Genomic DNA, 24,868 nt, shown 5'->3' with positions numbered 1-24,868 from the left:
CTGCCTGCTAAAGGCTTTGCAGTGTGGCTGCTCTGCCAGCTTTGTATGCGTGTCACCAGCACATCACGTTTGATCGCAATGAAAGTCACTCCATAGTACATCTAATCAGGCAGGGCTTCAGAAAAACTTGAAGGCTCTAAAGCTGACCTCTGGAGTCTGTAGTGTTGCTGTTGGAAGCAAAGAAGAAAAGTGTGTAGCTTTCTGAGGTCTGTTCCACTGTGTTATAATAACCATTGAAACAAAGGAAAAATAAGAAAGGAAGCGTATCAGTAGAAGAAAATACTGTCTGGACTTGAACAGCTTTTATCCAGCTGTCACCTGGATGTACAGTCAAAGCTTATCAAGTTAATTCTGTATATGGAAGTCTGGCTGAATACTGGAAATTTTGTCTTGAAATTGCAGGAAGGGTAATATTAGATGTTTTATCCTTAACTTCTAGTAATACACTCATTAAATATTTTACACTATCACTTCATTGTTCATATTAAACTAGCATGTGGTAGCCCTAGTCAGAATTGTGATTTATGTTAGGCACTGTGTGTTTGGTAGAGATAGCATCTACCCAGAGCAGCATGGGATGAAATGGGAAAGCCAGAGGAGCTGAAGAAGTGAAGCCTTTGGTGGTGGAGAAGAGCTCAGGTCTCTGTTCACAAGGCTGGCTTTGTCTTGCAGTTATGGGAAAAAGCTTCTGGGCATATACTTTGTAGTAATGATGGTGGTATGAAAAATGCAAGACAGTCTAAGTGTCTTAATTTATGGACCACACTATAAATAATTCATTAGCAATAGTATTCCTGTTTACATTGTCTGTAATAAAAATGGGAAGTCTGTCTGCTTCAGTTTGTGAGGCAGTTGTCACTCATAACTCGTTAGGCTCGGTCCTGGCCTGTTCGAGTTGAAAGAGCAGTGAGGATGATGGGAACTGGGCTCTCCTCTTCTTTACAGTAGATACCACACTGGTTCCTGGTCTTTGCAGTCGAGGTAGCTCTTGTTCCAGCCAAATTCAGCATTTGTATAGTTGCTGCTTTCAAATACTTGAGAGGATTTTTAAAAACCTGCTTGAGATCTCTGTTGTGTTCTGCCAAATGTCATTTCAGCTTTGGTTGTGCTATCACCTGAGGGTGAGAGACCTAGTGGAGGTACAGCTAACAGAGATCTGTGCTCTCAGAAGGAATTCTACTGAAATCTGCTCCTGATTATCCCAAGAGGTTTGTTTGTGAACTGAGAGCACATGACAGATCTTTAACCATGGAATTCATAAACCTTTGAAAACGAAATTGTCTGTTATAAGATTCTTGGTAAAAAAGAAACTTGTTTCATGGTAAGTGTAAAATTCTCTTTATTTGCCTCTAAAGAAGGTTTGGGACACTGGTAATTCTCAGAGACCAGTTTCTAGATAAGAAGTTCCTCTCAAATGAAAGGTAGTGAGAAAACCAAATGGGGCAGAGGATCATGGATGTTTCAGTTAAAATCTTTCTTGAAGGCAGCAGGCTTTGTTGTGTAAAGCTCCTGCAGTATTTTGTCATTTAGGTCTGTAGAAGAATTTCTACCTTACTGGAATTATGGACACTTGGAAAGTGTGAATAGCAATGACTACAGATAGGCAAGTAGCAGGGATGTGTGCAAATTTGACTTTTTTTGTATTGAAGACATTGCAGCTGGAACTAGTAATAAAATATTTTTCAAAATATTTTTGTTGTTTTCAAAATCAACTCTAGGGTGTACACAGTATTTCTGGGCTTCTTGATAAAGTTTCAGTAGCAATGAATATGTCCCTTTGGTTGTGTTTCAGGTCCTTGAATACTAGCTGTTGGGACTAACATAAACAGCAGTCACATTTCAAGTCTTCCAGGATATTGTGTTCACACAATGTTTTATTATGTATGTACAGAAGAGTTTTCTATGAGGGATACCCAGTTGTTTGATTGGCTTGCCCAGTCCTGGCTCATTTTACCCACATTCTCAGTATGGTTTCTTAAAATTTAGGATTTGGTGGTGACTTAAAATACTGAATGTTTTTCCAGTTGTAGTGACAATTCAGTAAAACCAAATCCTTTGGGTTTTAGTGTATATTCTGCAGGTCCAGAAGTGTTAATATAGATGGCTGTCCAGTCAGCTGCCTTAAAATGAGGATGATAAAATAGATTATAGACATTACCAAAACTGTAGTCTTGTCTAGATTCCAAATATCTCTAGTTTAAGTTATTTAAAAGAAAGTAACCCCCTAGCACTAAATTGTCATAACTCAGAGCAAGTGGAGAGTTTGTGACAAGCCCCATTTGGATAGCACCTGAAAGCAGTGCAGGCAATGTAATTTGGCTGCCAGCAACTGCTCTGTTTCTCCAGATATAAAAGTTCACAGCCATCCAACATCAACTTTACTTGTGCAGGTATATTTAGTTTTTACAGGTTTTGCTGGTCCTCCTGTAATTTATATTGCTTCTTTTCTGGAGAGCTTGGTAAATATTTAAATTTCATCAGAATAGGCCAGAATAATGGCTGATGTCAAAACTGTTGGAGCTTGTGTCTAAAAGCAGCTATTCAGTTGCTCTGTAATCCAGAGACTTTGCTGATTGAGCTAATGTTTTTTCCATTCCTTCCCTCTCTCTGAGTGGTCTTCTCCAATGTAGTGATGCTTTCCCTGGTGGCTTATCAGAAATCATTGGTCTTAGGAGGACTTTCTTATCTCATAAAATGAAAGAAAAGATGAATAGATGTTACATTTATAGACAATAAAGAGAAATTACCATCTACTTGACTAGATGCCTTCTTCATGATGCTAAATAAACTTAGTGGGGAAAAAAAGGAGTCCAAATCTATCATCATTCCTTTACTTGGTGCAATATAGTTTGGGGATGGGGGATTGCTATATTCTTTGTGTTGCCACTCAGTAATGAGGAATAAAAGTTGTGATGGTACAGTATCATGAGAAGAAATCAGCAATTTCCTTCAAATGCTACAGTTCAACTTCCAAAACATGCCTGGTTTCATCAGATAAGTAAGAGGGCCTTCAGTGTCAGAATGCAAATCCTTCTCGTTTCTAATTCACAGTGGGCTTGAGATAGTTCTTGCTAAGAGCATTTCTTTGGGTTGACCCAAGAGATTTTGACCTCTCTTTATTATATAGCAGGCTATCTGCTGCAAGAGAGATGTTATCAGAGCATAGCAAACGCAGAGTAGCATCTTCACTTTTTGACAGGTAATTGTTAAAAATATTTGCTGCTAGTGCCATCTCTCCTCTGTCCTTTCCTCAGTCTTCTGAGACCATCTTTGACAGTTTGGTTAGGTCATTACTGTTTCCTCTAGACCTTTAGAAAATCCTTATATTAGGTTGTCTTCTGTAGCTCATCTTTCAGGTTTAAGTAAATAACTTAGGTGCTTATGTCCAAACCAGCTGGTTTTCTTTAGTAGCTGATAAATATCTAGCAAAAGCAGGAAAAAGTTTCCAGTTCATAGATGTTCTTTGTTGCAGCTGTATAGACTCAGCCCCCAGAAGTCGTGTAAGCCAGGTGATGTTAGCAATTCTGCATGCCTGTTTGCAAGATTTGGTAGGCAGACACAAAGAATTCTCAGCAAATACTTTGCATCTTAGCACAGAACCTCTGAAAGAACCAAACTTTCATTAGGCAAATGAGCAAGCGTTGCATGCCATAATGTAAACCTTTTTCTGTTCTTATGCTCACCTGACTTGTGCATTCCTCCTATCGAGCCCAGAAGGTGGGAAGAGGTGCTTGATTCTGTTTCAACTTAGAGACTGGCAATTTATCAGGAGAGATTTTTTACGGCATTGTTGTGTGAGTGATCAGGGACACTGGTTATTAAATTATTTGAGCACAACCCAGGGATGGCTCATTTGCTTGTAGCTGTCCCAGTGAGGATTACTATTTCTTACCTGCAAGCTACAGTACATATAGTAAAGCACTGGATCAGTGGGTTCTGCTGTGGAACTGTCAATGTTTGTTCTAGCAGAACTGTCTATATGGGAGTGTGCAATGCCTCTGAGAGCACTATAGCAGGGCTCTCAGCCCTGGCTCCCCAGTAGCACACTTCTACACACTTTTGCCTTTAATATTGTGTTATTATCTCTTGCTGTTTTGAACTGCAGTGTCCTTTTACCTCCTTGCTCTCCCTAAAGATAACAAGCTGACAGAGCTGATGACACTAGGAGCTGGGTGGAATGCAGGGAAACCAACCTTATAATACAAGCATGCAGCAGGGCAATTACCTGTGATCTGCAGATGCTGCTCTCGGTCTGAGGAAACCACTCATTTCAGCCAGCGGGCTGGAGGTGAAGACTGCCGGTGCAAAAGGCAGTTCATGTGCTTAATGGTTAGTGCTGGCTGGTGACCGACTTGTCCAGGCTCAAGGGAGCTCTCTCCTTAGCTCTCTCTTGTACAGTGTCTGAGTTTTTTTATATTTCTATGTCTGTACTTTAAGTATAGGTCATATCTCGGTGTTGTGTATGTGCTTCCAGCTAGCCTGACCACTTTTGCTTTTCTAATCAGGGTGCAGATGTGCTTCATGATTGAACAACAACTGCGCACCGCCGCTCCTCCTCCCAGAGGAGTCCAGCAGGCTTGCTTATGCAAGCTGTCATGCTGTCTTTTTTTTCAGAAGCATGTGTGGATTTGCTTTTGTGTGCAGCCGGCTGGCTGTTGGTGCCTGCATATAATGGGCTCTGTATATAAAAACGTTCCCAAGCACACGGCTGCGGAAACAGCTTCCTTAAACCCGACAAAATTGCCAGCCCTTGCAGCTCAAGCCACCATAAATTACAAAAACCTGCTCCCACCTCCCCGAAGCTGTGCCTGCCGGGCGCTGTGTGCGCACACACACTCGCTTTCCCTCTCTCGCAGTCAAAGATGATAGAAAGTCTTCTGGGGATTACTGCACATTTGTAGAGCAACAATGGAAAGCAGCACAGCACAAATATCTATTCTTCCTCACCCGGCATAACAAACGCTGCTTTGTCTCACATCTGGCCCTTTTTAATAGCTCAAAGCCAGCAGCAGTAACTATTTAACAGCTTATGGTAAATAAAGCTTTATTAAAACAACTTCCTTTTTCAAGTGTTTAATGATGAAAACAGCCTTTCACCTGACATTTTATACTATTTGTACCGTATCTAGTAGAAGAAATAAATTAGTTGTCATGGCTAGATATTAAACTTTTTCCAGCAGACGATCTTTGAAAACATCTTTCAAAATCCTCGCACTGAAAAGCGGGCTTAGAGCCTTTGAATGCAGCGTGAGCCATGTGCAGAGTGCAGACGTGCCGAGCTGCATTGTGCCCGCGCTGTGCGGGCTGCGCCGCGGGGCTGGGCTGTGCCGGGGCGGGCACTGGCCGGGGCTGAGCCGGAGAATCCGTGCAATTACACGCAATTAGCAGCGTTAACCTGTGTGTACACACGGAGGTGCGTTCTGATAGTTCAAGAAACAGCTTCTTACAATGTGTTTAATGGCAAGGGAAATGTCAAGTGGAATTAGATGGTTTTGCCTCCGGACCGTCACATTTTACCACCAGGACAGGGCGCTGAGAGAAGCGATGTTTCTTAAATCCATCACTGGAGGTGACAGACTCCCGCGAGGTGCTGGGCTGGTTCAGACCCGGCTCCTCGGGGGTCCGTGCTTCAGGCGACGGAACGCGGCTGTTCCGCCTCGGGCCTCCCCAGGGCCTCTCCCCCGGCCTGTCCTGGTCCCTTCTAGTCACTCCCGAGCTGTCCCTGGTCCCCTCATGTCCCCTCGGGCTGTTCCGGTCCCCGCCATGTCCCCCCTGGTCCCCCTCATGTCCCCCTGGGCTGTCCCGGTCCCCCGATGTCCCCCCAGGCTGTTCCGGTCCCCCTCATGTCCCCTCATGTCCCCTCATGTCCCCCTGTCTCCCCGCGGCGGGCGGTGGCGCGGCCCGGCGGCGCCCCCTGGCGGGCCGCGGTGGCACCCGCCCTTGCCCGGCCCCGGCCCCGGCCCCGGCCCCGGCCCCGGCCCCGGCCCCGCTCCGCCGTAGCCGCTGCCGCCCTCGCTCCCGCCTGGCTTGTTGCTTCGTCAAAGTCACTTCGTAGATACAGATTGTCTGACCTCTCGTAGGACCCTCAGCATGCTGAGACTTGAAGGAAATTATTAGTTTTTAGCTGATTGAATAAACAGCATTAACCAACTTGTGTGCTGTGGCGGCAGGGGGCAGGGATGTTTAGAGCTGCTGTGCTGAATCCCTACTTAAGGAACTGATGTTCATTTCCCCTTCTCACCTACTGTTACAATTTCTTAACCGATGTGTCTTTTTATTTATGGCCTTCTTAACCTGAGCGGTCCGAAGTGCCTCCAAATTAGATCTTGTGTGGTGCAGCCACCGCAGGGTGGCTGTTCCCTGTGGGAATGAATGGAGACCTGGCGTAGCGCGGTGCTCCTGGCCTGGAGCACCGCTCACAGCAGCCTCCCCTGCCTCCTGCGAAGGGCTGCCCTTCCTCCTCTGCCCTCACAAGGGATTTCTGGCGGAAAGATTCTTTGCTAAAAACTTGGTTTCTGGAGGATTGGCGCCCTGTTGCTGCGGCAAGGGGGAAGGTGGCAGTGCTCGGTCAGCAGCTGATGTTCTGGTGAGCTCTGCTCCAGCTCCATCTCTGCCCCGCAGTGAGGGAGGGAAGCCTGTGGGAACAAGAGCAGAAGGCGCCATGTGAAGTCTCCCTAAACTCAGGGAGAAGCTGGGCCTGTTTCCATGATGATTCAGATCCCCCTTGGCCACGGGGAGCAGATTTCCCAGATCCATTGGTCCTGCGGGGGCAGAGCTCTCGCTGTGGATGGCACTTGTGGCCATGAGGAGAGCTCACCCCAGAGCAGAATCCACCCCAGAACTGAATCCGCACCAACTTTCAAAACATTAAATGGTTTTAGACACGTTTGAGGCAGTGGTGAAATGTGTGGCTTAATTTTTTTTCCCTGTCTAGGTGGCTGCTCAGGCTGCCTTAGGAGCTGGTGGGGACCACACTTTACTAAGTTGTTTTCTTAATTGTGTTACTTGGAAGTTCAGTTTCTGATATAATTGCAGTCTCCTAATCTGAACTGTTACTCAACACAGAGTGCAGCAGAATCTCGTGAAATCCTCTTTTATAGAGCCAGTGAAAAATTTAATTCGTTTTTCAATATGGAAGAGAGGTTTGTAGTAATGGTTTAAAAGATTCAGCATGGTTAGGGTTAAAAAAAAAGGCTAACAGGTCGATACATCTGTTCCTTTAAAAAAAAAAATTCTCCATTTTTGAGACATCATAAATATGTAAATGAGGCCTCTTTAATTATTGCCTAGGGCTATAAACTCTCAATGCTAGAGGGGAGGGAAGAAGGAAGAATAATTCACATAATTTTAATTTTTTTTTTTAAGAGAGGGAAACTGGATCTTTGCCTCAGAAAATAAAGAAGAATGGGGCTTTTTATTGTTGAATTACCAGAAGGTGCTGGGAACACTTCTTCTTCTTTTGTTTATCCTTTTGGATGGAGTTAGCATATAAAGCAGTAGTGTACAACCTTTCTGGCTAATGTGTGCACCAAACAGAGGGGATTTGTTACAAAGCACCGGGAAAAATTCCCTTCTCTATCCTCCTCTGCCAGTACCCTTAATCCTGATCAGCAACATCCCCTGCTGTCTCTTGAGCTGCTCGCAGCCTGAATCTTAGCGTGCTGTCTAATGCAGGGACACCGCAGGCCAGCCAGGGACCCTGCAAAGTCGTTTTCACTTGTGACCTGATAAGTGCACAGCACTTAACCAAATAGAAGTCTGTTCGTATTCAGCCCTGACGGCCTTTCTGTGTCTTAAGTACTGTTATTTTCGACTAAGGTGATCTTGCTGCTACTTTTAAAATAGGATGAGATCGACAGAAAGGGCATTTTTTTAAATTTCAGGATGTGGATGTGCTTGTGGGGAATGAGGCCAGAGTACAGCAATACCCATGTAGTATGTATAGCTACTGGAAATTTAATTCTGCTGTTATTTTTCTTCCAGACAGAATGGTCTGGTGTCAAAATGCTTATTCTGCCATGGTGAAATTTCTGATCTCTATGATAATTTTCACTTTCTGTGTTTAATCTTTTAATTCTTGCTGAGGCCCATGAATGAGTAATTTCCAGATAATAATGGTTTCCCACTAATAAGCACTGCGTTTTTTATAGCAGAAATTACTTAGAGACAGTATGCTCACTGAAAAAAAATTACTCTATTTGATGCTCTTATGATGTGTCTGAGAGAAAGAGAAAGATGAGTCTCGTGGCAGTGAGGCAGGGCATTTCAAATACAAAGCCTTGTGTCATTGTATGTGATGAGGCTTCATGTGTACAATTTTGGCTGTTTGGTTCGTGCAACAAATGTTTACAGCCCTCTAACTGGGAGTGAGTGGGCTGAGGGCCTTCTCTTGACCACGAGAGAATAGATGAGATTGGGCTGTGAAAGTGTCAGCAGTAGAGGCTGGTGAGTGATCGATCCATGCCATGAGGGGAAGAGGGAGAGGGAGCCTGGCAGGGCAAAGACTCAGCCATAGCACTAATGGTGTGAGAGCCAGTGGAACTGAGCATGGAAATGAAAATTCTTCTAGCCACTAGGAGAAGGGTGAGAGTTAGAGAGTGCTTTTCTTTGACAGTCATTGGGCTTTAAAACCCAATTTAAAATTTTAACATTTTGGAGACTGAATTTGATCCTTTTATTACAGAATTTGTATACCCTGTCTGTGTAGGAGAGTAAGGGATTGCACTCCCAGTCCTGCCTCAAGAGCCTTGTCAGGTTCCTGCTCAGTTAGGTGAGTTACTTTTGTGTATTCTGCCCCTCTCCTTTTCCAGATGGGCTTTGAGAAGCTGTGCCATGTGGGAGAAATGGCAATTTGGACAAGTACTATAGTAAGCTGTGGGTCAGGTAGCTGATAGCAACCTTTAATTTTGTTTATGGTTAACTGTAGGGCAGCGAACTGGGGTGGTATTACATGTGTACCTATGAAATTGTATAGTTCAAAAATGTCATGACTTTCTTGGAAAAAAAATGGTGCTTCAGTTTGCATGTCTTAAAATTTTTCTAGCAACATCTATGTGCTTGTGTATGTATTTGTTTTCAATATGCCCTTCTCCATCTGTGCTGATGTTCAATTAAAATGCAGATAATGTGTCCTAGCTTGTAAGATGGATCACTGCTGAAGTAGTGTCATGTCTAGGCTAGCTTATCTCTTGATAAATACCTCTGCTGTCCACTGAGAGATTAAACTTCATGACTACTGAGATCCGTTTGGGGGTCCTACAGGCAGATAAGAATATGTAACTGGATTTTAATAAAATATATCAATTCACATTTTCTAAAGGACTTATGGATGGCATTTGCTATTGAGAAGGTGGCAGTGGCATAATCAAAAGATAATACTTGCCTGTGAAACTGGCTCTTCTGTTTCCTAAGTATTATAATTTATTGACAGGAATGCTTTATTGAACCCTCTTGTGTCTAGAGCATGGAGGTGAGGAGCTTGAGCTGCTGTTCTAAGACCTCATTTAGTTGTCTAGCAGAAAAGATTTCTGGCCCCAAGTGTAATGCAGCAGGAGCCATGAAAGAGCATTATCAGCTCGGTACAGAAATCTCCGGCGGTTTGGGTGTGTGGGATGTGCGCGGATCTGTGGTTTGGGGTCTGTCACATTGTGAGGGCTGTGTAATCAAGGCTCCCACCACAGGAAACACTCTTCCCCTCAAGGGGGTTGAGTATGGACAGTGCTGGAATTGTTTACCTGAAGAGATGTTGAGTCATGTACTAGATGTGGTGAATAGCCAGCTTCTCTAACCAAGCATGTATCTGAAAAAATTTCTCTCTCTTACATGTATGGAGGGAGTGGAAAACAGTTTTGTCATGAACAGTACTCTGAAAAATAAACCACTCAGTGCCACTGAAGAAGTTCATGAGGGAGATGTTTCTGTGCAAGACTGGGACCTTGCTTGTGCTACTATAAAGTTTGATGTAAATAGGGCATTTGAGTATATATCTCTGTGCCCACTCATTGTTCATGAACTCCAAACACTACTCTGGGCCTTAATTTTTATTTTCTTTTTTTTTTTTAAGTTGCAGGAAGGTTTTGCCTTCAATTACACCATTTGTTAAGAGATGGACCTAAAGACCTCAGGCCGTGTTTTTCCAGAAGTAACAAGTCGTTTGTTCAGCTATAGATACCTGAATGAACACAAATTTTCTAGAAGGCAGGAACTATGCAGCCATTTGTTCTGGAGATTAGGCCTGTTCCCTGTGTGCTAGGTTGTGCATCTGGACATTTGCCATTTGAGTTGTGGATCTCAGTCCTTCCTGCCCTGTCATCTTGGCCATTTCCAGGGCTCATGAAATAGATGTGCTAGTTGGAGGAGAGTCTAAAATGTACCTGTTGCTTTTATTTTCAATCTAGAAATCCACATTCTTCAGGACGCACATTTTATGCTATTTTTGGCCATGTAATACTCCGCTGTATCTGGTTCATTTAATATTTATGGGAGGCATTTTCTCTCAGAGGAAGATTAGGAAGAATCTCCATGCCCTTGTCCTTGCAAAAGCCAGGCTGTCATTGTTATTGGGATTATTATTATTTTATCTCACAGTGTGCTCAGGGGTTTCTTGCAAGCAGCTCTATTCAAGTTCAAGTGGTGGAAGTGTATGGACCATGTTCAGTGATCATTATTTGTCCTTTTTGCCTTGCAGATCGAGGGATTTTAATGGCTTTCAGGTAGAAGAAAGTGGAGACAATCAAAATGAATTCTATGGACAGGCACATACAGCAGACCAATGACCGGCTGCAGTGCATAAAACAGGTAAGCTGAAGGTGGAGGTCACTGCTGCTAAGTGAGGGTTGGGTGTTGTGTGGCAGGTCTTGCATATTTCATTTACCTGTTGCTTAATGAGTGTCCTTGCCCTTCAGAGGGAAGGAATGAGACACTCTAATCTCATTGAAGAGAGTATCTGCTGTGAGACCTGGTGTATTAACCTCAAAAGCCAAACTTCTGCTTACACCTTTCTAAGAAATCTTCAGCCTGGAGACTGAACCAATCTGTCTCAGCTGGAAGCAGAGTGGTGCTTGTCCTGCCAGCTCAGCCCCAGAGGGTCACAGCAGGCGGCCGTCATTCTAGTGCTCTGAGCACAGTAATCCACAATTCCAATGGGCCAGTTTTGATTTTAATCCAGTAGCTGACCTGAGACCTGCACTGCCTGGAGACTCAGAACTTGGATGGTTGGCATGCCTCCAAGTGCTCAGAGAGCTGCTTAATCAGTTTGCATGGAGATTGTAAAAACTTCTGATTGCGAGGTAAAATTTTCAGAAGCATCTGTTTGTGAAGATGAAGGGCTCTTCACATGCCACTGCCTTTCAGTGAATTATGTCTCATTTACAGATTTCCCCACTGTAACTGTGCTTGCAAATGCTTTTATAACCAAGTGAAAGGCTGGTTATAAAAGCATTTATACATAAATAACTACAACAGCAAGAGACCGTGTTTCCCTGCTTTACCCTTGTCAGTGAACTTTGTTCTCTAGGGTTGCAGGCAGTGTGTATTCTCCGCTCATGTATGTTCTTAGCCACATGCAACAATCCTAACAGAATTTTAATAGCAATGGTCCTTTTAGAGGAGATGAGCAAGAGAATGGTTTTTCGTGTTGATATTTCCTGTGTTTATCTTTAAATCAATGCATGCATGCACAAACAGGTGCATAAATGCAAGTTGCACACAGATATTTTGAAGATCCCATCTGGATGCAGGAGATGAGCTCCAAAGTTTCTCTTCAGACTGGTTGAAATTTTCTGAATTACATTGGAAAAACAGACATACGTTATTCCATGAAATAATGTTCCCAAATAATTTTTCACTGTTATCTGAACAGTTTTCTTTGCCAGATTGGGTCACAGCAGAGTCCTGCTGCTTTAGATTTTTATTTGTATTAGCTAAGTTAAAAACTTGCCTGCCTACTTGTGCCCTAGGACATATGCATATTGCTTCTTGAGGCAGCTCAGCATTTCTCTGTTCATAGATTTGTGTTGTAGACACAAGCACCCTAAATCAAAGGAACTGATAACAGATAAGCATGGGGGTGGTACTGGATGAGTAGCTCTGAATTTTTAAGTTTATTTCTTTAACTACAACTTCCTCAAGAGAAGCAGCCAAGGAGAAGTGCTGATCTCTCTCTGGTGAGCAGAAATAGGAAAATGCAGGAAAATGCAATGGCGCTGTTTCAGGGGAGGTTCAGACTGGGCATTAGGAAAAGGCTCTTCACTGAGAGGATGCTCAGTCACTGGAACAGGCTGCCTATGGAAGTGGTCACAGCACCAAGCCTGTCAGAGTACAAGGAACACCCAGCTTACAGTCATATGATTTTACTTTAGGTAGTCCTGTGAGGAGCAGGAAGTTGGACTTAATAATTGTTGAAGTTGGACTTAGAGGTCCCTTCCAACTTGATATATTCTTTTATTCTATAAGAATATGTTTCTCTTCTCTTAGTTTCATCAGTCTCCATCATAAGGTCATAGCTTTGCCTAGATATTAGTGGAAGTTAATATTTTCTAGAATGTGTTGTAATGCAGGAATATGTGGGTTTTTGCAAGTCTGGCCATGCTTTGGGTGATACAGAAAAGGATTGCAGCTCACACCTAAACCAGATGATTTTTCTCTCCATATTTCCTTTATAAGAGAGGGTTTCAGAATGAATCAAACAAAGCTAGTTCATAGGTCGAGGAGCAGAAATAGGAATCTTTTCCTGCAGAATTGCTGGTCGTAATCCAGCCTCACTCTGTGGTGACTCTCTCTTTCATCACTCTGCAGTGAAAGTTAACGCTTCTAATGGCCCTTCAGAGGCGTGAGGAAAATATGATTTTGAGAATTTCACCCCAGTTTCTTATGAGCAACTATCTGGTTCAGAAAAAATATGCCCTTTACTGGTACAAATTAGTGTCCTTTCTGGCCATCCTAGCCCATAGGATGAAGAATGAAGGTTAAATTGCAGAACAATTTAACCTTCTAGCTGTAAGAACAGACCTTTACATCAAGTGGAGACAAATGGAGGATGCTGCTCAGCTCCTTTTTCTAGAGCTGTCAGTTTCTGTACATAATTTATATTATTTTAATTAGATAAGAGAATATAAAATTACACTTCTTAAAGTTTTAAAGAGATAATTTTGCCTATGTAGTGGGTACTCTGTCAGTAAAACTACTAACTTCATTTATACATAGTGCTGTTTTACATATGTATCTTGGATATTTCTTCAGTGATGAAGGCCAGGGGGAAGGGAGGAAGGTCAGGCTGCCCAGAGTTTGTGTAGCACTCTCGGTTTTCTTTGATCCTGGAAAAAGCTTGGGATTTTCTGGTAGACCAGGAGCACGCTTGTGTCAGAGCTCAAAAGATGCCTGAAAAGGAGCTATCCTGCTTGGGGAGGCTTATGAGTTCATGGTTCCCCCATTCTGTTTAGGCCCAAAAAAAAGAAGAAAATAAGAAAACTTGTTTTCAACTCATGACAAATTGTAGTTAACTAAGACAGTGGCTGAACACCAAAAACATGTCTCAGAAAGCTTTTTTGGTGTGTGTGTGTGACTGGCACTACTTGTAGTTTTGTTGGAGAATAATGATGGACTTTTAAAATTTGTTTTGTTGAAGAAAGTAGCATCAAAACAGCTGTTTGTTTTTCCATAGTTCCAAAATCTTGTGCTGTTATCTTTGCCATAGTGGAGAAAGAGCCAGAAACTAGCTGCCTTTTTGGAAGACACTCAACTCTCTGTCACAGGGTCATAAATTTCCAGCCTTTACCTTGTTCTTTGAGACAGGTCGTTAGCTGGTTTATACTAGAAGGAGTGGTTTCCAGTTCACCCATTGAGAACTGGGCCACACACTGCTCTGTGCACGTTGAGTTTGGGAGCAAAGGACTACCTTGCATGACAATAGAAATGTATCTTCACCTGTTCTGGGGATTAACTGCAGGGTCAGCCAAAAATCTGTCTGCCTTTTCTCCCTGGTCTCGACTTATCCTCTTTTCCCAGACTGAACACACAGTGCTGCTGTTCTCCTGCTTTTGGGGTGGTTAACACAGCAGTGGTGTGGAAGGTGCGCTGCAGCAGGGGGAGGGAAACCATCCTTCCTTGGCGCCCAGCATCTGCAAGTTTTATAACCCTGCTGGCAGCCCGTGGCTCCTGCAGCCAGACTGAGAGCAGTCTGCCGCCCTCCTTGCCCCTCACTCCAGCCCCTGAGAAATGCTATAAATGGTAATCCATGTGCCTCTTTAACTAGATCAGGTTTCAGCACAGGGTCAGGACAGGCTTCTTTCTTCCCAGCTCTGTGACTTGTGAGACACCCACAGTATCCTTGCTGACTTCTGTTCCAGGATCAAGGTTATGTTTTACCTTCATCTTTTTTGGTGCTTTAAAGCTACAAACCCAAAACTTGTATATGATCAGCTAGTTAGGAAATGAAGTGTGTGTTAAGAAGTGTTTCAGAATAGATGAAAGGGCAAACTGAAGAGGTGGCTGTGTATTTATGTTTAAAAAAAACCCCAGACTTCTGTGGAAGGCTGGAACAGCTTGTGTGGTCTCTTTGTAGCTGATTCCCTCAGTATTTGTAAGTGTGTGTGCTTTAAAATCAAACACAGCTTTTTTGATGTACAGTGGAAAAAGCCAAAGTAACAGGCTTTCCTTAACACGTGCAATTAGTTTGTCATGACACAGGAGGCTCTTCAGGGTACACTGAAGGGAGCTGGATGTTCAGGGTGCAGGCTTTTTTCTTGAAGTCTTTGTCCATACAAACAAAACCACGAAATTACTTTTGTACAGAGCAGAGGTCTGATAGCCCCTGAGAATTCCCTGCCATATTTGAGGCTGCAGTAATAATCTGTTTATCTGCTGGGGCTCGTGGCTCAGGTGGCTCTGACACAATGTCCACGAAGCTGTGGGGCAGCAGGAGCTGGCTCAGGCAGGCATGGAGCTGAATTTGAGAGCTTCCTTGCTGCCTCCTGCCCGGGCACAGCCTTCTAGCGGAGCCAGCTTGGCTCCTGCTGCATAGAAAATCCCAGTAAAGAATTGACTGTGTGACTTAAAGCATTCTTCATGACAGTCCAGAGGTGTGGCTTTAACCAGACACTGCCCATTGCTTTTTTTAGGCGATAGAAACAAATGCCAGAGAAAAACAGTGGGCTAGGTAGCATCTCTCTACTCTTACTCTAATAGGTCTACTTGAAAAATTTGGAGCTATTTTAAATCTAGGGACTTCTACCTTTTGTGGCTCTGTTTCCTTTCAGTCAGTTTTGTAAGGTTTCTGTATGTTTCTTCTGAAATTCTTGCAAAGAAGTAGATGGAAAAATCCGTTTCTATATTTAAATTATGAGGAAGCTGTCCCTTTCAGCAAGGGTGTGTGATATCTTCCCACTGTGCTGAGTACAGTTGTTAGGCTCTGTACTAAAGCTGTGCTGAAATGTTAGTAACAGGTTAAGGAGAAGTGTGAAAAGGCACTCTGGTGACAAAAGTTTTAGATCATGGTGGGAACAGAGAGGGTTGTTTCTGCTGCTTGTGTCATGGTAGGTCAGAGCACATTGAGCAGTATCATCAAATGATGCTGGATCACCACGAAATTGGAGACACACGTCACACATCTGATTGCCAGAAACCGATTAGCATTTCTCCCCTCTTTCCTTCCAGAAGGCATGCTGAATTGCTGCCTAGCAATGCTTTTTAGTGCCTACCCAGCCATTCAGAGGGATATGCTGAAAGTTGTAATTGCTGTGTGTTTGTGTTGATATTTTCTTACTCAAATTGGAAACAAGCAAGCCCATTTCTTTCGTCATTCAGCAGCTAGGTTTTTGGTAGCTTGCAATTCAGGGGAAAATAGAATTCTTTGTATATTTACATAACTGTTTTTAAGTGCTGAAGTGTTTGAACTAATTCTTCTGCTCTTCAGTGTTATTGTTGCAGACTCATGTAAATGCTAAGCAGTCCTAAACATGTCATTTTTAGTATATTTTGGACTGGTTACCAAGGACTGGTATGAAATCACAGCTGAAAAGATTTTAATAAAAGGAAAAATGCTTCCCATACATTTTTTCATTTGCACGTGCTCACAAAACTGCCCACAGTAGTTTCATGAAAATTTCGTTTTTGAAGAACTTTGAAAATTAGAAATATTCTTATGGAGAGTGCATTTATTTAGATTATACTTTTTTGGTATTCTATGTAAGTGTTACAGGGGTTTTAGCAGCTAAATATGAAATAACAAGGCTAAAGGGGAAAAAAAGACTTTTTCCTTAAAAAGACATTTGATGGGCCTCAAGTGTTACAGTTTATTGGTTGAATGGTCCATCAATGTTGTGTTAGTAGCTACATTTTTTTCATATCTTTTTCCTGAGGCCTATAGCCACAAGTTCTTTATCTGCTTTTGTGCAAAGTCTGTTGGAATATTCCTCTGCTAGACTTAAGTATGTTTAGGAAAAGCTGACAGCAGACCAGCTTTCCTGGCTCCTCTAGTCCATTTAGAGACTTGTCAGTCAACATTCCTGCTCTGTTAGATCCTGCATCCTGGTAGGGAAGCTGCAAGGGAAAGAGCAGAGAGGCAATTTGCTAGAAGCACTTCTGGTGGGGAGGGGGAAGAGAGCACCTTCTTGTTTGCAGTATTTGGGTGTTTGCTTATCTAACAAGATCCCAGTGGGTGGAATATAACCCATCATGTTGTGAGGTGGACTGGTAAAATTGTGGCAGCTTCACTTTGCCCATTCCCAGTTCTGCTTTACTGCAGCACCTGTCCTCGAGGGCTGGGGTGTGATTGCTCTTAATATCATGTTAGTATCCTTAGTATTTCCATTTCAAAGTGGAAAATGCACGTTTTAAAATCACACAGAAAACCTCCAGTACCCATAGGATTTAGTATAATTTTATTCTTTTCTGTGCAACAAATCAATCTGGCCTGTCGTTTAAAATTGTCTTTGGTAAATAAGGATGCATATTTGAAAATTCTAGAAATCTGTAAGTTGAGTCCATAATATCACCTTGGTGTCAGATGAGCATAGGAAGTCCTTTTTGTCAGCAGCTGGGTCAAGCTCCACAGTGAAAATGTGACACAGCTGGTGACATCTCTGACTTGTGTCCTGCCATTTCTGGATCTTCCTTCTTACATATGCTCTTGATACTCGAGTTACTGCTATTGTGTGCAGCAGCAAATCCATGGAGGTATGGCTTAGAGTTTGCACATAAGGAGCATGTACCATTTTTACCATTTGTAAAAGCAGGTGTTTTCAAAACAGTTGTGGTGGCAAAAGTACTGTTAATACCAAGAGCCTTCAGCTGTTCAGACCTCTGCCATCATCTCCTGAAGGAAAAATCTCTTCACTGGTGGTGTTCACTCCTTCTTGCCTCTGTGCAGTAGCACATTGTACATGGGTAGGTCACACAGCAGGTGCTGTGGGCAGTTTTGTAATTGAAAAACTGTCTAGGGAAGCATTTTTCCTTTTGATTTTCAAATATCTAGTAATGCCTTGCTGTGAGAATAGGTCATGTGAATTTTACATCTTCCACAGTGGTATCAGTTTGTGTAGTCATCATTTTAAGTAGTCACCTTGAGATTTTACCTCTGCATAGATTAAGAGATTAAAATAATAAAGATTAAATCAGTTGATTAAAAATGCTATAAAAAGCTCAATAAGTAAGTTACTCAAATGAGTCAAAAAATTAATTGCAAAACAAAATATGTCCAACAAATGTACTGCTGTTCAACAGGATATACTGAAGACTATTGATTATTTTCATAATCAGTGGATTTGTTCTCCTGAAGTTTAGAAAATTAGTTTTAAAATTATATTTTAAGTTGATTCAGTACATATATCGAAGGAGTTGGTGCTTTTTTTTTCCCCCCTTGCTATCAACTCACTTTATACTCTTAGGTGGTGTTACTTCTTGTTAAAGAATACAGTATTGACAATAATCCTCCAGTAAGGGGATGATGTAATACTTCTTTAATGTCTTTGAAACACTTTGATATAGTAAGAACTGCATGAAGGAAAACCACTGACCCCAAACTTCTCATAATGCTATGATAGATACCTCAAGTTATGAAATACTTCACAACACAGAAATAGTTACGTAGACACCCCACTTTGCCTGAGTCCTTCACTTTATCTTCTACTAAAACACATTATGAAAGTAGATTTTTTAAAAATCAAGACAGCAGGTAAGCAAATCTAGAACAAATAAGCCTATTTTTATCAATAAAATCCATTATCAATGTATGTAAATATTATTGTAATAATGAAACAATATTCTGATAGTGCAGTGGTACTCTAACAGAAAGAGTATGGCCACTGCTTTAAGAAAATTAACTCCTTGATCTGTTGAGATATTTAGGACTGAAACTATTGACAGAAAATCACAAGGGCATTTGAGAAGAAAGCTGTATCACTGCAGAGCCTGTTGGAATGTTACAGCTGAAGAAGCCTCTCAGCATTGCTGCTGTGGTCACATAGAGAGACATCTCATGCTAGCATGATATAATAGGGAGATACTAATGGAAAATGGGTTGTTTCACTTGCCAAGAAGAGCAAGTGAACTGGTTAGGCAAACTGATTTCATAATTCTTTTGAGCTGTAATTGCAAATTTAGAGACTGGAGCCTTGCATGACTGAGCATGGCCCTGGAGAAAGAGCAAACAGTTGTACCTTTGTCTTTTGACTTTTATCCCATAAAATCAGTTTATGAGGGCTTAAGGAAAAATAATTCAGATCCTTCTGATTATGAGGAGTCTTTGTAAACCATACTGTTTCCACTGCTCTTAGCTCTTAGACATAATAGCAGTGCAGGTGCTGGGGCTTAAGGAAGGTACAAAGACTGCACCAACAATCAAGAGATGAACATAAAGACATACTGCCATTAGTCTGCCTCATTTCCATCTTCAGTCAGATCTGATCACAGTCTTTAGACCCCTAAGTCACAGTTTCCTCCTGGGCAGGGGTGGGTGGGGTGGAACAGCAGGTTATGGCTAAAGAGGTTTAATTTGCTGCATGTTCCCTTACTTAACATAAAAGTTTTATCAAAGGTATGATAAATACACTGCAGTTATAATCAGAGTTATGTAGATCAAAAGGAATGGAGCAGGAAGACAATGTTGCAGTTCTGATCAGCAGAGTTAAGGAATGATTCTTAGCTCTTCTGGCTTCTGTGTATAGTTCTTGATGATCAGATGTTAAATCAATTTCTTCCACTTTTGTAAAACTAATGGACAAGCCAAGGTTGCAGTATCTTTCCCTTTCTCCAGTACGTGCATATAGGTGTGCAGTCATCCTCACAAAACTCATGGTGTAGGAGATCCAGGCAGCAGAACAAGGCTGCTCAATTACCGGCATTCACCTTTTCTGAAATCAGTACTGAATTATACACACACTTTATACTAAAAGTGTATGAGCGAAACATCTCTGAAAATCTGCATTAATATAGATTTTGTTCCCTTACAGCTCGGGCTTTTTTCAGTTCAGGGATGCTCATATTTTTTATTTGTCCTTTTTTCTAATTTGTTTAGCATGTGATCTTGCCCAGTATCTTGATGTTAAAACACTTGATAAAGAGGTGCTGGTCATTGCTCAGTATTTGTTTTCTTTTGAAAAAGAAGCTGCAGTGGACAAAGGGGGCAAAGGTGACTCAGTTTACTCTGTTTTTCATAAGTAGAAATAGCTAACATGGTCTTAATCTCTCTTTTAGTATAACTAGTGCCTCTCAAAATGTGAGCCTAATAAATTATTTATAAAGCCTCCGATGGAATGAGCCATGTAAGTGCAAGATAATTCTATTAATTAGAGATCTCTCAATCTCACAAACACTAAATTGGGAGGGGGGATTATCTGAATACAAAGTGCACAGCTTGAGCCTTTTAATTTTTTGCTAAATAAAACAATCTTTGATATTGAAAGGGACTGTAGAGAATTGAACTATCTATACCTATATCCAGATAAACAAAAATCACACTCCCAAAAGACAGAAAAGAGCTCAATAATCTCCTCTATCCTCATGAAAAATACAATTTGTTTTGAATATTGATTGCAGATGAGTTTTTAATATACTGAGTATGGCTACTTGTGGATAGGGCAAGGTGTGCATAATCACAGTTGATTGTAAAAAAAAATGTAGAGAAACCACCTATTTCAGGTTATGTCATCTTCTATGTTTAAAGTGTATTCTTGGGTAGTGTTGTGATTTCTGTACCTGAGCTTTCTGGCAGCCAGTGGTGGATGGGAATCTGAAGCAGAGGCCTTTGCATGGGGGGAGGGAGACAGGCTCATGGTTGGGCTCACTCACAGAGCTTGCTCAGGGTTTAGAGTAATAAAGGCTCCATCAATGTATTAAAGCAAATGGCTCTTGCTGGTTTGCAGGTCTTATGGCACTGAGTGAGCTATCAAATTCAAGGTCTAGCAGCAGAGTACCTGTGCACTGACTAACACACAGAGACCAGCTTTGTCTCCCCTTGGTTATGCTCTGTCAAGGGTGTCTGACCAGGGATCCTATTTACATTCTTAAGAGAGGTGATTAGTTTGCATTTGGGAGCTGGCCGCCCTTTGCCCCACAGGAGCACAGTAATTCTGCTCCCAGGTTGTTTAAATTGAAGGGTTTGTAATGTCTGTCAGCTCTCTCTGCCCTTTCTCTGTCCAGGTTCCATTCTTCCCTACTCCCCTCTTTGCCCCCCTTCAGCACAGTAGTGCATTTTTGTTACATGTGACTGCAGGCATGTCTGGGTGAGCATTAAGATGGACAAAAAATAGTCTGAATTGCCTGGCAGAATCTGCCAAAGCACCTGGCCACCAAATCCCATCTCAAGAGTCAAAGTGAGATACACACCAGAGTTAGAAAAGTCCTGTAGGCATGGAGAATTGAGTCAGCTCCTTCACCAGCCATTATCAATCGGTTTAGCTCCAAAGGAATTATGGTTTCTGCATTTATAGTTTTGAGTATACTTACTTTTTTATATAAATTTTGATAGCTGCTTTTTGGTTTTTGTTATTAAATTCATAGATTTTACAAGCATATGAGAATTTTAATTTCCATTGCTGTCAAGAAAGGCTTGACAACCCGCATGCTTGCAGCTGAAAAAAGCAAGCAGATCATGTGAACCTAAGGGTTGTACACAGACATTTCAAATGCCACCACCTGTACACAAAGTTTGTGTCATGCAGACTATCTGGCTCATCATTTGGAAGAGAAAGGCTTTGTGGTGGGTTTTATAAACCTTGAAATTCTGGACCTCTTGGAAGGTCTTGAGATCATACAGATGAACCTGTTGTCTAAAATCAGCTGAAGTCTGAAGACTACCTCAAGAGTAAATATATACAGAATATATATACGTATATAAATATATACGTATCAGAACACTAAAAATCCGTGTATTTTCCTTTTGGCACCTTTCTTTGTATGCATTATGTTTTATGTAGACCAATAAGGGATGTTAATAAAACTATTTATCTGGCTTGAAATAATTGAAAGTACAGTTAGTTTCTAAAAAGGGAGGGTGTTGTGAGGCAGGAGGAGTATTTATGCTGTGAACTGAACTTTGTCATCCCTTTAAATTGATGATACAGCTCCACCTTTGGGAGAAGTTTTGCCATGCGTTTAATCCAAAGCCACTGCTGAGAGCAGAGTCCTGGTGCCTTCCCAGCCCTACCTTTTGTTTGCTGCCACTTTCTTTGAGTCAGGTCTGATGGTTGTGTGGTCACATGAGAGATCTGACTGTGAGCGGTGACAGTGAGACAGCGATGACAGGAAAGTCAGCATTTGGAAAGTTAGATCACAGTCAGAACAGAAAGTGTGGTCTGAGGCACTCAAAGTGCTGGAAGTACACGTTTGGGCAAAGATGGTCACAGAGATAACCTGCCTAAGACTAAGCATTACCAACAAAATGTATCTTAAGATTTAGGTCAGCTTTACACTAGTGTTGGAGTGGCTCACACTGCTGCGGTCTCCCCTGCTAGTGCTAAGGTTCAAGGACCTGCCCTGCCTGCCATCCTGGAGGGTCAGTGCACTCAAATTGTTAGTGTAGAATGGGCTAATTCAGCATGCAGGCAGGCATGTGTCCTCTTGTGCTGTGCAGGGGAGCAGGCAGGAGAAGGCAGAGGGAGGCAGGAGCCTTCTAGGGCTGGCAACCCCCAGTGCTTGTGCAACAGCAGCCCAGACTTTCTATCCTGCAGGAGAACAGCTATCTCCTGGATTCACTTTCCCCAACTGCTGGACCAGAATGTTTGCCAAGCATGCAGCCTTGCCACATGGTGTGTAGGAAGGGGTTAATTTCAGAGCAAAGAAAAGGCTACCTACATCTCTCTGTGTTTTCTTTTTCTGTGCACTGAAAAGCTCCCTGTGTTGCCAGTGTTTTGTGTCGCTGATGTAAAATTCCCAGACTCGTTGATTAGTGAAGCTAGACAGTAGACAGGGTCCAAGTGGCTAACCATGTGAGAAATTCAGTGACTGTAGGCTACTGTTAATTAACCTAGAATCTACAACATGGCATAATGTCTGCGTGATAAGTTATATTATCTTCAGCAGTTCAATTAAATCAAGGAGTGAGACACAGAGCAGACGTAACTCGGCAAAACAAACAGACAACTTGAGTCAGCCTTCATAATTTGCTGCGACATCACGTAAATAAATGCAATAACTTGTTTAGCATAGTTAAGCAGTTTGCTGCTCAAAAACTTATTTGCATGACATCTCATTTTGAATAGGTTAAGTTGTAGCAAATTAGGTATCTGCCTTCAGTCTGATGTATTCCACAGCAAAGAGGGGGAAAAAACCCTCCACCAGGGATGCAATTTGTAAATTGAATTTCAACATTTGCTTTCTATAGGAGCAAACTGGAGCATACAGATTCCATGTTTAAATGATTCACTTTCCATACCATTGCTGTCACGTTAGCATTTCTTGATGAGTGTGAGATAATATTAAGCCTCTGTAATTGTTCTTAATTTTAACTGATATTCTTGCATTGCTTACTAGACTGTTCTAAGGTAGATAAGTGTAGAAATGTGTTGCAGATTAATATATTTAGAGGAGATAAGGCCATTGTCCTTGCCGTGTTTCAGTGTGGATAATTGGTTTCAGTCTCCAAAATCATATTGAATCTTGGGTTGCAGGAAGTGGTTTTCATCCACTTTGGTGTTGGTGAGATGACGGAGAGTACTCAGCTGTGCTTCAGTATCCTTCTGAGTAATAAGATCTTTATTGTATATCCCTATTTAACTCATAGAGGCCTGAATTCATATGTGCAAAGAAGCTTATATTTTTGTGCCCATTGCAGAGTTTTTATTGTATATCAAGACTTTCTGACCACTGTTTGATTGGAAAGGAGTAACAATTTCAAGTGGTGGCTGTATTTTGAAATATTGGGACCAAAAATTGCCACATATCAGCTGTTGTGTGTAACTCTCATTAAGATTGTTGTTGCCCTTGCTCCAGGAAATGACAGAACAGTAAACCATGGACTAGGCACACACTTGTTACTGTGGAATCTGATGAACTTAGGTCCTAGTGTACCTGCATCCTCTGCCTGTATGCCCATGCAAATTTACAAAGATGGTCTGTTGTTTAGGTAAACAGTGTTTAAGCCAGACGTGGTCATGAGCAGCAGTAGATGTTCCCATCTTCTCTGGAATCCAGCCCAAATGTCAGCAGTCCTCAGAAAAGGGCTTTGCTGGTACAGTTCACTCTTCTTGGAGATAGTAAAATGGAGAGAAAAGTATTTTGCTGTTCTCTCTATTCCCCTACACCAGACTGTTAACTGAGTAGCTACAAAGAACAAGAGATTCTTTCCAAGACTAAATATAAGTGACTCAGACTCAGACTGTCTTTAGAGCATCACCTGATGATCCCTGCAGTAATGATATGCTCACATGCTTCAAGTATTTCTGTGATTTCTGTTCCATTCAGGCTAAGGGAATATTAGATTTGGGGAGTTATTAATGATTAGACTAAAAATTTTCTAAATTTTTTCAGCTGTAGAAATTGTCATGTTTCACTAATAGTCTTCTGAAATGCAAATGATAATGAAAGCAATCTGGTAAATAACTGCTTCATTCAGTTCATTGGCTTTGTTCATTTTTGCTTCAGATTTTATTCATACAAATCCTCTCCACTTGTTGAAAACATGCTTGCAAGCATGGTGTTGTTAGGTGTCCCTTCACTAACAGCGTTGAAGATACACCAAGATGTGTCATAATCAGATATGGTTCATTGTCACTTTTTTCTAAACCAGCTACTAATGAGGTGGATTTTTTCCCCATGTTTACAAGAAGCACAGTTTCAGACAAGACTCTTCAGGCACATGCCTTGCTTCTTCAAAATGCTGCCAGTAATTTCAGTTGAAGAGAATAGAGCCATGCATGGAAAATGCTTCACAACAAAGCTGATGGATGGATCTGGCATAAGCTTTGTTTTGTACTTCTGTTCTTGGATCGAGAACTGAGAATATCTCTTTAATTTCCTGTTCGATGAATATAGTAGATGTAATATTCTTCTCAGACATGCTTTTTGTTGTGAAGATGTGAATGACATTGGGGCTTTTTGCTTCATGTACAGTGTTCAAGTTGTTAATAAATAAAAATCACAGTAGACATTTGGAATGTTTTCTTATGTAACTGAGGGAAGGAGTTGCACCTGCCTTCATGCTTTGGTTCATGCTGGATCTTCTGTTTGTTTTCTACAAAAGTAGCATTGGCCTTTGTAATGTGAAAAAGAAAAACTGGAGGAGAACCTGAATTTAAAATTATTTAGGAAGTCAGAAAGCTGTGAGAAATATGTCCCAGAAAGAACTGTGTGTGACATTTGAAGAAGTGTCCTCTCGGAACTAGGTTTTATCTCACCCTGTAAACTACTCAAATCCACTCCACAGAGGCAGAACCCA

At 41.8% G+C, this 24,868-nt stretch overlaps 1 protein-coding gene across 9 annotated transcripts in view; it reads left to right on the top strand.

The window, feature by feature from the left end:
• ZMIZ1 (zinc finger MIZ-type containing 1) overlaps nucleotides 1-24,868 on the top strand; it is a 346,693-nt gene that overhangs the window by 174,095 nt on the left and 147,730 nt on the right. For 8 of the 9 annotated variants that reach the window (XR_015805125.1, XM_014889476.2, XM_014889478.2 and 5 more), the window contains one exon: nucleotides 10,688-10,797. Coding sequence is in view for 8 of the 9 variants with exons in the window: in XM_014889476.2 (XP_014744962.1) it covers nucleotides 10,738-10,797 (60 nt within the window). In the remaining variant the exon portion in view is untranslated. Of the gene's footprint in view, nucleotides 1-8,683; nucleotides 8,771-10,687; nucleotides 10,798-24,868 lie in introns of all 9 variants that reach the window. The other variant, XM_088168900.1, reaches the window with a different exon arrangement.

The sequence above is a fragment of the Sturnus vulgaris genome, chromosome 8, assembly GCF_052056855.1.
Source record: "Sturnus vulgaris isolate bStuVul1 chromosome 8, bStuVul1.hap1, whole genome shotgun sequence".
Classification (NCBI taxonomy): Eukaryota; Metazoa; Chordata; class Aves; order Passeriformes; family Sturnidae; genus Sturnus; species Sturnus vulgaris.
The sequence above is the reverse complement of the archived record's forward strand: the minus strand, read 5'-3'. Positions and strand labels throughout refer to the sequence as shown.